The sequence below is a fragment of the Lagenorhynchus albirostris genome, chromosome 10 (assembly GCF_949774975.1).
Source record: "Lagenorhynchus albirostris chromosome 10, mLagAlb1.1, whole genome shotgun sequence".
Taxonomy (NCBI): Eukaryota; Metazoa; Chordata; class Mammalia; order Artiodactyla; family Delphinidae; genus Lagenorhynchus; species Lagenorhynchus albirostris.
Window position 1 is genome coordinate 3936985 of NC_083104.1, and position 13299 is coordinate 3950283.

Here is a 13299-nt window from a genome sequence, read left to right on the forward strand (position 1 = left end):
TTTCTTTTATATAAATCCTCTTCTAGCCTTTATTAGATGAAGTCAATCTATATGGGTTCCCCTCTTTACAAGTAAATAGCATGCAAATAATTAACTCAATGCCTTTGAGTTATTTTTTGACCCTAGGGTCCATCACTTGGTAGCTGGCAAATGTCCTTTGCATGTCACTTAACCTCTTGGGCCTCACATTTCTCCTCGGTAACATGGTGCAAATAACTCCCACCTCTGGGATCCTTGCAAGGATTAAATGAGATAATCCGTGAAAAGAGGTACACACATATGCTATTGCTGCAATCATTATCATTTGTATCAGTTTCCTACTGCTGATGTAACACATCACTACAAACTTAGTGGTTTAAAACAACACAAATTTATTCTCTTAACGTTCTGGAGGTGGGAAGTCTGAAATGAGCCTTACAAGGCTAAAATCTCAGTGTCAGCAGTGCTACACTGGAGGCTCTAGAGGATTCATTTCCTTGTCTCTTCAGCTTCTAGAAGCTGCCTGCATTCCTCGGCAGTGGTCCCATCCTCCCTCTCCAAAGCCCACAGTGTAGCTACTTCTTATCTCTCATTGATTCTGAATTTTCTGCCTCCCTCTTATAAACACCCTTGTGATTACATTGGACCTACAGTACTTGGATAATCTCATCTCAAAATCGTTAATCACATCTGCAAATTCCCTTTTGCCATATAAGGTAACACAGTCACAGGTTCTAGGGATTAGAAGATGGACATCTTGTGTGTGTGTGTGGGGGGGCACGTGTCATTGGTCTGTCTACCGAGCTCATTTACTTCATCTAACACTAACTGAACCCCATGAAGTAAATACTATTTTATTCCCATTTGGAAACTGAAGCACTAAGTAACTTTTGCAAGGTCACACAGTCAATAAGTGGTGAAGCAGTGATTCCAGCTGAGGAACTTGGCTTCTGGAGTTCATGTTCTTACCAGCTGAAATATGTAAAGTGACACACTATACATATATAGCATTATATCAATGTTAGTTATTATTATTGTTGTTATTTTTACTAAAATTAATATAATAATCCTAATCTCATATGACTCTTGTGAGAATTTAAATAAATTAACCTTTGAGAAGCACCAAGCAGTGCTCAGCATACAGCAGGTCTTAAAACGGTATTTAGGTAGATCTTTGCAGCCCTATTAACCCATCTTTCTCTTCACTGGAAGACATTCATTTCAGTTCCCTTGCCCTTCCAAGATGGCGCCATCGCCACACACACCCGCCCCGCGCAACTGACCCACTCAAGCTGGCGTGCATTGCTCTGCAAGACGTATGCCGCCCTTCTCAAGATGGCGACAACACTAGCCCTGTTACCTTCCGCCCTCTTCAAGATGGCCTTAGCAGTTAGCTTCACTCCTGGGCACGCTGATCTGTTCAAAATGGTGAAGGACGGAGCGCGCACCACATCCTGACCTTCTCAAGATGGCGCCAGCGTCGTAAACAGCGTCGCTCTCATGAGGACACTTCCGGTTACGCCGGAAGCCTGTATAAGAGGCCTGCGGGGACCCGGTGAGGTGTTCACTTTGTGCCGGGGCGCTCTAGTGCGACCATGGACCGGAAGAAAAAGCCTTTGGACGTCACGGCGTCCTCGGTGAGTACGGGTGTAGATGATGCTGCGGGCTCCACGTCTCCTCGCTTCTGCCGGACAGGAATCTCGACCTCGTTTGTTTCTTCACTCGGGGACCCAAACTTGGCTTCCCCTCAGACAGGACCCCCGGTACCTGGCTTTTCTCCCAGAAAAAGCCAGGGCCCACTTCTTGCTTGTAGAACCCTGAACGTGACGTCTCCCCTCCGCCGTGCACCGGCACCAAGCTTGCCCCTCAGACGCGGACCAGAACCTGGTGTCTTTTCCGGGTTTGGAATGTCCCTGCCTCCCCTCCGCGACAACAGGCCAGGTCTCTTTGCCAGCCTTGTCTTCGTTACCGTCGGAGGGGGAACGCAGCCTCTGCTAGCTGTGCAGATATGTCTCCCTTTAGTTCAGGGACGGGCATGGTCCCCCCAGAACATTAGTGTGATTTGTTCCCCAGGGTCCGAGATGCCCAGAGTCCCCACCAGGAACTAAACAGTTGTTAATACACCCGTAGGCTGCGCTGCCCGGGAGCTGTAAGGTCTAACAGAATGTAAACAGCATTGTTAAGTTAGTTGCTTCTAGGAAGAGAACCTGTTCTGAGTACTTTTGTGCCAGCACTTTGTATGCACTACCTCATTGAATCTTCCTGACTGCTTTAGGAGGCAGGTGCTAGTAATATCCCCATTTTATAGGTGATGCCATTGAGGCTCCGAAAATGAAGTGGCTTTCTCCAGCTTACATACTGAGTTCTTAGTGGTAGAACTGGGCTCACTCCATCTGTTTGACTCCAAAGCTGTTGTCTTTTCCGTTATATCAGAGCAAATTGCCTAACCTTTGGTTTAATCTTGGATTTACTGCAGAATGTTAGGATGCAAGCGATATGAAGGAAAAGATGGAAGTAGCCCAATATTTGAGCTCCTTTACCCCGTCTAATACTGAAAATTGGTACTAGTTATTATGTTTGAGGATTAGGAATCAAAAAGCTGTAAAATTAAAGTTATCCTTTCCTGACGGGTTAAAATTAGCAATACTCATAATGTGAATGCCATCTGGGAATTGACACTTTTCTGAGCATCTTCATTTTAAAGTTCAAAAGTTTAATAGGAAAATGTCTGGCTAGAAAATTAATGTAGTTAAGAAGGCTTAGAGGGACTTTCCTGGCAGTCCAGTGGTTAAGACTTCGCCTTCCAATGCAGGGGACGTGGGTTCGATCCCTGGTTGGGGAGCTAAGATCCCACATGCCTCTGGGCCAAAAAACCAAAAGACAAAATAGAAGTAATATTGTAACAAATTCAATAAAGACATTAAAAATGGTCCACATCAAAAAAAAAAAAAAAGAAGGCTTAGAAGAACAGGCTTAAGTTTTTTTCCTTAAATGTACAAGTCTTTTTTTTAGTGATACATGTAACTTTATTTATTTTTAATTTTTGGCTGCGTCAGGTCCTAGTTTCAGCATGCGGGATCTTTCGTTGTGCCGCGCGGGCTTCTCTCTAATTGTGGTGTGCGGGTTTTCTCTCTCTAGTTGTGGAGCGTGGGCTCTGTAGTCTGCAGCACGTGGGCTTAGTTGCCCCGTGGCATGTGGGTATCTTAGTTCCCCGGCTAGGGATCGAACCCACGTCCCCTGCATCAGAAGGTGGATTCTTTACCACTGGACCACCAGGGAAGTCCCAAGGCTTAAGTTTAAAATTTTTTTTTTTAAGTTTAGAGTATTAGGCCCTAGAATGAACCTGCCCTTGGCATTATTAAAAACCCTGCCAAGCCTATTTTTAAATTGCTTCCTTCCAAAATAGAAATCATTGAGCTCAGTCATTTTGATTTACCTTAAAAGTCAGTTTGTGATGCTGGGCTTTATAAGTATCTGCTTTATAAATGACCATGTGTATAAGCAGCTGTACTTGGATCCTTAAAAAGGAAACTGTCATTACATCCTTTTTTGGAGTAGATAGTGGTGACTGATCCAGCTCCCCTGTACCCTTTGCTCTGGCCTTTCCTCTTCTTGAACCCTGTTGTTCAGCTAAACTTGCAGTTTCCAAAACATGCCGAAACAAAATTCGCTCAGTCCATTTTCTTTCTAGCTATTGAAATCTTGCCTATCCTTTAAGCTTCATTTCAGAGCCATCTCTGATCACTCTGGCCAGAAGGAAATACTCCTTTATCTGAACTTTTTGCTACTTAATTCCACTCTTCACGGCATTTTTTACAACGGACTGGTATTGTAAGTTACATTTCTTAGGAGATTGTAGGCTCTTTGAGGCAGCATTATGTCTAATTCATGTTGGTATCCTGCTCTTCAATGTTAAGTGCCAGACATATGCTGGTGCTCAGATTGTTGCTGAACAAAGATGTTTTCCTATAGAAATAATAAATTGTTGTGATGTTTAAGTGAAATTACTACAAGAAAAAGCCAAGGACAGTGCCAGTCAGACAGAAGGTGCTTAATAATGTTAGTTGAATCTGAATCTAAAAGATGCAGATTTCATTTACCTTGCTTTATCACTCTCCCCTTGCCCAGTGGAAAGCCTTGAAGTGTTGAAAGTTAAATACATTTACAACAGAGCTGGAATGAAATATGACTTGGTTTTATTTTGTACTAGATTCTACATTTAAACTTTTAGTTTTATATCCAGTTTTATCCATTTATAGGAGCTTGTAATCTTGTTTTGAGAACTGTAAAAACTTAGAAATCCAGTCACTCATTAGAATTAATTGTTTTTGTTTGCTTATTGGTTTTATTTTAGTTGGTAGACCTTAAGGCTGAACTCTTCCGAAAACAAGAAGAATTCAAACAAGAAAAACTTTTAAAAGATGCTGGAGTTTTGGGGAAACCAAAACCAACTACTAAGGTAAAAATAAGATCTAATTATCTCCATCAATTCCAAACATAGGGAAATTACACTGTACTTAGGTCTTTTGAAAGTGTTCATGGTGTCTGCTACATAAAAATCCCTGTCTTGTATTTGAACATCTGCATGAAATGTTTTAAATATTAAGATAGAAATTAGTAAGATTTAAAAGCGCATTATGGGCTTCCCTGGTGGCGCAGTGGTTGAGAGTCCGCCTGCCGATGCAGGGGACACAGGTTCGTGCCCCGGTCCGGGAAGATCCCACATGCCGCGGAGCGGCTGGGCCCGTGCGCCATGGCCGCTGAGCCTGCGCGTCTAGAGCCTGTGCTCTGCCACGGGAGAGGCCACAACAGTGAGAGGCCCCCCGTACCGCAAAAAAAAAAGAAAAAAGAAAAAAAAAAGCGCATTGTAATGATCTAATTCTTTAGCCACTTCTTTTGGAATAGTACATGCTGTTAGAGTGTGTTTATTTACATTTCCATGGAAGATGATCTAGTTTTACAGGTGTTATAAATCCAAACAGAGATAAACAATTAGATAATATAGAAATATAGCAGAAATATAGCTGGGTCTTTAAGAGTTGTGAATGTTTTTACAATTTTATAGCTAATGGTATCTGTTACTTGTGTTACTAAATCTCTGTTATATATGTTTTCATTAGTCTTGAATTAGGTTGTAATCATTCAGGAGATAAAAGAGAAGTAACTGCAATTGTATAAAGAAATTTTTTTTTATGTAATTAGGGCTTTTTTTTTCAGCTCCAGCTTTGCTGTGTACAGTGTATTTACAGGACATAGGCTGGCTGTCAGAAGTCTAGTTATTTCCACTGATTCATAAGATCTAATTATCTTTTTTTTCCTTCTGATGTACAAGACAAGTAGAGAGTTTTTGCGATCATTTGGAGATTCTGTCTTGTCTTTTTAAATTATTCTCCAGAAACCAAGTATCTGGAGCAGACAAAACACAGGAGTTTCAAATCGAGCTGAGAAGGATGCTGAACAGAAGATTGAGGAACAGAAGACTTTGGACAAAGCGAGGTAAAGTTTCGCTCTGATAAATGTAGCTGCTGTTGTGGCTACCCAGGCAAAGGAATGAAAGTTCAACTTTTACTCTTTTTGATTTACAATTTTAATTTTTATCATCCTTATAGCCAAATACTCTTATTACTCTGAAAATAATATAATTTGCAGACATATTTATAGTCTTATAAGAAGACAAGAGAAAGCCTCAGTTTAAAAGATGAAACAGTCCCACTTTGAGCCCCTGTTAGGCACTGAGGTTATCAACAAGTGTTTAAGAAGTGTCCCCATGGTGGTGTGGTTTGGGGCTACTAGGTGGCATGCTATTAGCATTTAGAAAGTGAATTTCCCCCTCAACTTTTTAATATGGAAAACTTCAAACCGACAGAATATTTGAAAGAAGAGTGTGATGAATATTCTAATACTTTTCACCTAGGTTGACCAATTAACATCTTTTAAAATTTACTTTCTTTTTCCCCCTCCCTCTCTCCAGTGTGTGTAGAGAAACTTCGTTAAACATCATGATACTTTACCTCTAAATATTTCAGCATATATCTTTTAAGAATAAGGACATTATCTTGCATAATCACAATACTGCTGTCATACCCAAGAAATTTGACACTGATAAAATAGTACTATCATATGGTCCATATTCAGATTTCACCATTTATCCTAAATAAAGGTTATGTCCTTTATTGTTTTTTAAAACATTTAATCCAAGAGTCAATCAAAGAGTACATATTGAATTTAATTTTCATATCTCTTTAGTCTCTCTTAATCTAAAACAGTTCCCTTGCCTTTTTGTTGTCTGTTATGCCGTTAATGTTTTTTAAAGAGTCCAGCCCAGTTGTTTCTACAGTGTCCCACAATCTGATTAGGGTCACACTAACTGTTGTTGGTAAGAATACTATTGAATATATAGGTAATGATATGTCCTCCCATTGAATCACATCGGGAGGTTCATGATGTCAGTTTAAGTCATTATTGGTGATGATAACTTTGATCACTCAGTTAAGATAGGTCTGCTAGATTTTTCCACTGTAAAGATGCTCTTCCGCATTTGTAATTAATAATAATCTAAGGAGGGAAACTGAGACTGTGAATATCCTGTTTGCCAGTATGTTTTCATGCGACGGTTTTGTCATCACTGATGGGTCAGTTATTACAGTGATGATTTCAAAGTTAGGATTTTTCTAATTCTATCCTTCCATGTTTATTATTTTTTCATTCTGTTTATTAGCTGGCATTCTTCTGTAAAGAAGAGTTCTTCCCTTATTTGCAGTATCACCCTGGACTCAGAATCCCAAGTTTTAATGTCTGTCATGACTGCCACATGTGCTTTTGGATCTATTGCATAATGAAAGTTGAAAACAGTGGTTGCTAAGGCTCCTCAGCTCTTTTGGGTCTGAGAATAAAGGGCAGAATATTAGCCCATTTGGGGGATTGTTTTTCTTAATGTTTGGCCTATCCTCAACAGACATGAGACTTGACTTAAAGGTATGTTCATTTTTGAGACATTTTTCTCACTACTGGACATTATTCTTAGAATTTTAATTTTGTTGAAAGATGCTATAACTTTTTAATGCTTTATATATGTATTTTATTAAGATATAATTGAAGTATAATGTTATATTAGTTTCAGGTGTACAACATAATAACTTGATATTTGTATATATTGTGAAATGATCACCACAATAAATCTAGTTAACATCTATCACCACACAGTTTTTTTTGTCTTGTGATGAGAACTTTTGAGATCCACTCTTTTAACAGACTTCAACTATGCAATACAGTCATTATACTGTATGTTACATCCCCATGACTTACTTATTTTGTAACTGGAAGTTTGTACATTTTGACCCCCTTCACCCATTTCACCCATTTCCTCCCCACCCTCTGGCAACCACCATCCTGTTGTCTGTATCTATGAACTTGTTAGTTTTTTTGTTTAGGGCTTTTTTGTTAGTTTGTTTGGGTTTTTGTTTTTTTAATTTCACATATAAATGAAATCATACGGTATTTGTCTTCTTTGTCTGACTTATGTCACTTAGCATAATGCCCTCAAGGTCCATCCATAGCATTGCAAATACCAAGATTTCATTGCTTTTTATGGCTGAATAGTGTTCCATTGTGTATGTATGTCGCCTTTTCTTTATCCGTTCATACATCAGTGGACACTTAGATTGTATCCTTATCTTGGCTATTGTAAATAATGCTGTAATGAACATGGGGGTGCATGTATCTTTTGAATTAGTGTTTTCATTTACTTCAGATAAATACCCAGAGGTGGAATTGCTGGATCATATGGTAGTTCTTTTTTTTTTTTTTGGCCATGCTGTGCGGTATGTGGGATCTTAGTTCCTCAACCAGAGATGGAACCCCTTCCCTCTGCATTGGAAGTGCAGAGTCTTAATCACTGAACTGACAGGGAAGTCCCCATATGGTAGTTCTATTTTTATTTTGTGAGGAATCTCCATACTCTTTTTCCATAGTGGCTATGCCAGTTTACATTCCCACCAACAGTGCATGAAAGTTTCCTTTTCTACACATCCTCACCAACCAACACTTGTTATTTCTTGTCTTTTTGATAGTAGCTGTTCTAACAGGTATGAGGTGATATCTCATTGTGGTTTTGATTTGCGTTTCCCTCATGATTAGTGATGCTGAGCAGCTTTTCATGTACCTGTTGGCCATCTGTATGTCTTTGAAAAAGTATCTATTCAGGTCCATTTTTTAAATTGGATTGTTGTTTTGCTGTTGAGATGTAAGTTCTCTGTTTATTTTGGCTATTGAGCCTTTGTCAGATAAATGATTTGTAAATATTTCCTCCCATCCAATAGGTTGCCTTTTCATTTTGTTGATGATTTCCTTTGTTCTGCAGAAGCTTTTTAGTTTGATATAGTCCCTTTTCTTTATTTTTGCTTTTATTGCCTTTGCTTTTCATGTCAAATCCAAAAAAAGTCAGTGCCACAGCGGATGTCAGGGAACTTGTGGCCTGTGTTTTCTTCTAGGATTTTTATGGTTTCAGGTCTTACATTCAAGTTTTTATTCCATTTTGAGTTAGTTTTTGTGTACAATAATGGTCTAGTTTCATTCTTTTGCCTGTGGCTGTCCAGTTTTCCCAGCACCATTTATTGAAGAGACTGTCCTTTTCCCATCGCATATTCTTGGCTCGTTTGTTATAAATTAAATGATCATGTGTGTGGGTTTATTTCTGGGCTCTCTTTCCATTCCATTGATCTATGTGGCTGTTTTTATGCCGGTACCATACTGTTTTGATTACTATGGCTTTGTAATATAGTTTGTAATCAGGGAGCGTGATGCCTCCAGCTTTGTTCTTCTTTTCCAAAATTGCTTTGGCTCTTTGGGGATCTTTTGTGGTTCCATACAAATTTTAGGGTTGTTCATTCTATTTACGCGAAAAATGCCATTGGAGTTTTAACAGGGATTGCTTTGATTTTGTAGATTGTTTTGGGTAGCATGGACATTTTAACAGTATTCTTCTAATCTGTAAATACCTTTCCACTTATGTGCATCATCTTTGGTTTCTTCATCAGTGCTGTGTAGTTTTCAGTGTATAGGTCTTTCATCTCCTTTGTTAAATTTATTTCAAAGTATTTTATGATTTTTTTTTTTTTGGCTGTGCCACATGGCATGTGGGATCTTAGTTCCCCAGCCGGGGATCAAACCTGCGCCCCCTGCAGTGGAAGCATGGAGTCTTAACCACTGGACAGCCAGGGAAGTCTCTTCTGTTCTTTTTGATGCAATTGTAAATGGGATTGTTTTCTTATTTTCTCTTTCTGATAGATCATTATTAGTGTATAGAAAAGCAACAGAGTTTTTTGTGTGTTGATTTTGTATCCTGCAACTTCACTGAGTTCATTTATTAGTGCTAACAGTTTTTTGGTGGAGTCTTTGGGATTTTCTTTTTTTTTAATTTATTTTTGGCTGCATTGGGTCTTCATTGCTGCGTGCAGGCTTTTCTCTAGTTGCAGTGAGCAGGGGCTACTCTTCGTTGCGGTGGGTGGGCTTCTCATTGCAGTGGTGTTGCGGAGCATGGACTCCAGGCACGCAGGCTCAGTAGTTGTGGCGCCCAGGCTTAGTTGCTCCATGGCATGTGGGATCTTCCCGGACCAGGGCTCAAACCCGTGTCTCCTGCATTGGCAGGTGGATTCTTAACCATTGTGCCACCAGGGAAGCCCAGGATTTTCTGTATATAATGTTATGTCATCTGCAAATAGTGATAGTTTTATTTCTTCCTTTTTGATTTGGACACCTTTTTTTTTTTTCTTGCCTAATTGTTCTGGCTAGAACTTCCAATACTACACTGAATAACAATGTTAAGGGTAGGCATCCTTGTCTTGTTTCTGACCTTAGAGTAAAAGCTTCCACCTTTTCACCATTGAGTATTAACTATGGGCATGATCTTTTTTAGTTTCCTCTGCATAACAGAGTATTCCTTGGTACTTTGCTGTGATTTTTCTATCCAGTAACTTTTTACATAATACGTTCATTGTGTTCGTGGGGAATCAAGTCTCCCCATGATCTGCAGGACTTCTGCATCTCTCCAGAGCTTACAGCAGGCCGAGGTAGGTCCATGAGGATGTAAGGCCTCAGGCAAGTTACTTTTCCATTGAGACGCTTTCCTTGTCTGTGCTGTGTGGTGGTTAATACTTAACTCATGAAGCCCTTTAAGAGATTAAAGGAGTTACATAGTGTCTGGCACATAGTGGGTTCCAGATAAGTGTCCCATACCCTTGCCCTCTGAGTTCCATCTTCACTACTTGACTGAAGAAATGTTCTTTACAGTCACCAATGACTTCTTCATATACTAAATCCAGTGGCCATTTCCCTGACATCTTCCTTGATCTCCATTACTTTTTAATTAATTAATTAATTAATGTATATTTTTTGGCTGCATTGGGTCTTCGTTGCTACACACGGGCTTTCTCTAGTTGTGGTGAGCGGGGGCTGCTCTTCGTTGTGGTACGCGAGCTTCTCATTGCGGTGGTTCTCTTGTTGCAGAGCACGGGCTCTAGGTGCGCAGGCTTTAGTAGTTGTGGCGCGCGGGCTTGGTAGTTGTGGCTTGCGGGCTCTAGAGCGCAGGCTCAGTAGCTGTGGCGCACAGGCTTAGTTACTCCACAGCATGTGGGATCTTCCTGGACCAGGGCTCGAACCCGTGTCCCCTACATTGGCAGGTGGATTCTTAACCACTGCGCCACCAGGGAAGTCCCTCCATTATTCATCTGAAGACTCTTCCTGCCATCTTAAAACTGTCTTCTTTCTGTTACACTGCATCCAAACTTCTTATCCTTTCCCTTGCACTCTTGTCCCCACCTGTCTCTGTTGTGTTTATTTTGTACCAGTCTCCCCTTTGTTCAGCACCCTCTACCACGCTGATGTCTCCTTGAACATGTCAAGTTCATTCCCTCTTCATCTTTCCTCTGCCTGACATGCTTTCTCCCTGAAGATTCCTTCCATGGTTGACTTCTTGGTATGCAAGCCTTAGGCCAAACGTCCTCTTCAGAGAGGTTTCCCCTGACTACCCTATCTTAGTGTCCTGCCCATTTTCTCTGTCCAGACAGTGTATTTTGTTTTCTAAATTTTTTGAAGTTTTATTTTTACTAAGATGAGATTCTGTAACAAGACTGCTTGTTACATTAAGTTCCATCTGAAAAAGAGCAACTTAACCTCTTAGAAGTTGATATGACTAAGCTGGTCCACAGAGCACTCCATCAATGCATGACAAAGGGCTTCTATTGGGATAACCTGCTTTTATTTCCTTCCCTTCTTCTCACTGTCTGAAATCCTCTTTTTCATTGATTTATTTATTGTCTTTCTCCTTCTCTAGAGTGTGACACCCATGAGAGCTGGAACTTTGTCTTATGCACCTAAAACAGTGCTTGGCACTTATGTAGTCAGTGCTTGCGAATGAATCTGTAAAATGAAAGAGGAATCTTTCTGACATAGACGCGAAGAGGCTGTAACTGGTGGCATGCTTTACGTGTATTATCTAATTGATTCTCATTACAACGCTAAGAGGCAGTGCTATCTTTCCTATTGTGATGTGGGAATTGAGGTGTATGAGAGGTTAAGTCACTTATTCCAGAGCACACAGCAGTGTGACCAAGGAACTTCATTGCCTTGGGACACCATTATTATTATTATTATTGTTAATACTATTTTGGCTGCGCTGCATGGTATGTGGGATTTTCGTTTCCCAACCAGGGATCGAACCCATGCCCCCTGTAGTGGAATCACAGAACCCTAACCACTGAACCACTAGGGAATTCCCTTGGGACACCATTAGAAATGAAATTTTCTATTATGATTAAGTGTGATCCTTCACAAGCAAAAACTCAGATGACTTGTTTGGGGCTCTTTACCATTATAGGTATTTCTAGAATAAAAGAATTGTCAGCTGTCTTACCCACGAAAGAATAAATGTCTCTAGAATTAACATGAGCAGGGAGACTGCTGTATTGAAATACCAGGGTTGATGTTTGTTTTTTATTAGCTATTTGTCATGAATACATTATTCATGTTCTGTATAAAATAGACACGATATATTTTTAACAGACTTCCAAGAAGTTGGTCTCTACCTCCCTTAGGCCTGATGAGCCAAGGGAGACCAGGGACCCTTGTATAAGACAAGGAGTTTGTAAAACAAATAGAATTTGTTGATCCATTTGGAAGGTTGCAAATAGAAAATGTTTTTGTTTAAACATCTCTCTTTTTTTGGTATTTAAGTTACATTTGGCATTTAAATTAAATTGGAATCTTAATTCATTCATGTATTCACTCATCAAATACTTACTGAGCATCTGCTATGCACCAGATACTGTTTTAGGCCCTGGGATACAGTCATGAATGAGAGAAACATGGGCTAGGCTTTCACGGAGCTTGCGTTTGGTTGGCAGAGCAGACCTGGATGGGCCTGAGGGTCCCCTCAGGGCGGGGTTTCAGCTGTAGTCAGGCTGGGTCCCTTGGGCAGGTTGCAGCAGTAAGGCTGGGGATGGGGCAGACTTACCAGGAGTTGCAGTGATAAAGACCATTTCTAATACTTGCTTTTTTTTTACTACTAGGGAGAAATTGGAAGAAAAAGCCAAATTATATGAAAAAATGACTAAAGGAGCCTTTATAGGTAAATATGATTATTTATGTATCTTTATTTTCTGTAATTCATATACCTCTGTGGTATTTTATTATTTGTTAAAATAATTGTAAGAATAGGGAGAAATTTAAAGAATAAAATTGATTACTTTCCGTGCCAGCACAGAGACAAGAAAATCAGCAATAGTTTTTCAGTTGCCCCGTGGGTGCTGGGCTCCATGATAGGTGCTATGAAGGGACAAGCTAGTACGGTATAAGCCAGATTCTCTGCCTCTGCCCTCAAGGGGGGGTATCATCAGTGGAGGAAAATGGCACAGAACAAAACAAATTTAGGAAGCAAGGTCTAAATAGGCCACAATTACAGTTATTGCTATGTTAAAAAAAACCTGGGAGGAATTATGGTTATATCAGGGTACTGGAGTTATGGTTCCTTTTCCCCCGTTTTTCTCTATTTTTAGTTTTTTTCTGTGATGTGCTTATAGTTGCTTTTAAGATAATAATAAAAAGATCCCCCTTTCCTCATACCTGCCCCAGAAAAATAAAACCCAACCTACAGTTCAACAGCAGTAGAAGAGATTTTACAAGGCAGTACATATCTTATTGCCTTTAAAAGGCATGTGTGGAAGTCTCTAGGGAGAAGGTGCCTCTGATGGGGGTCTTGAAGGTGTTGGAAAACTGGAGAAAGGGATTCTGCAGGGGGAGAATGGAGAGAGCAGATCGGAGGGAGGA

At 40.1% G+C, this 13299-nt stretch overlaps 1 protein-coding gene across 2 annotated transcripts in view; it reads left to right on the forward strand.

Annotated features, from left to right (window-relative positions):
* Nucleotides 1-1500: 1500 nt before the first annotated feature.
* Nucleotides 1501-13299, forward strand: part of CCDC174 (coiled-coil domain containing 174) — a 32826-nt gene continuing 21027 nt past the window's right edge. For both annotated transcript variants that reach the window (XM_060161090.1, XM_060161089.1), the window contains exons 1-4: nucleotides 1501-1616; nucleotides 4334-4438; nucleotides 5375-5475; nucleotides 12543-12601. In XM_060161090.1, coding sequence (XP_060017073.1) covers nucleotides 1575-1616; nucleotides 4334-4438; nucleotides 5375-5475; nucleotides 12543-12601 — 307 coding nt within the window. In that variant the 5' untranslated portion in view covers nucleotides 1501-1574. The remainder of the gene's footprint in view (nucleotides 1617-4333; nucleotides 4439-5374; nucleotides 5476-12542; nucleotides 12602-13299) is intronic.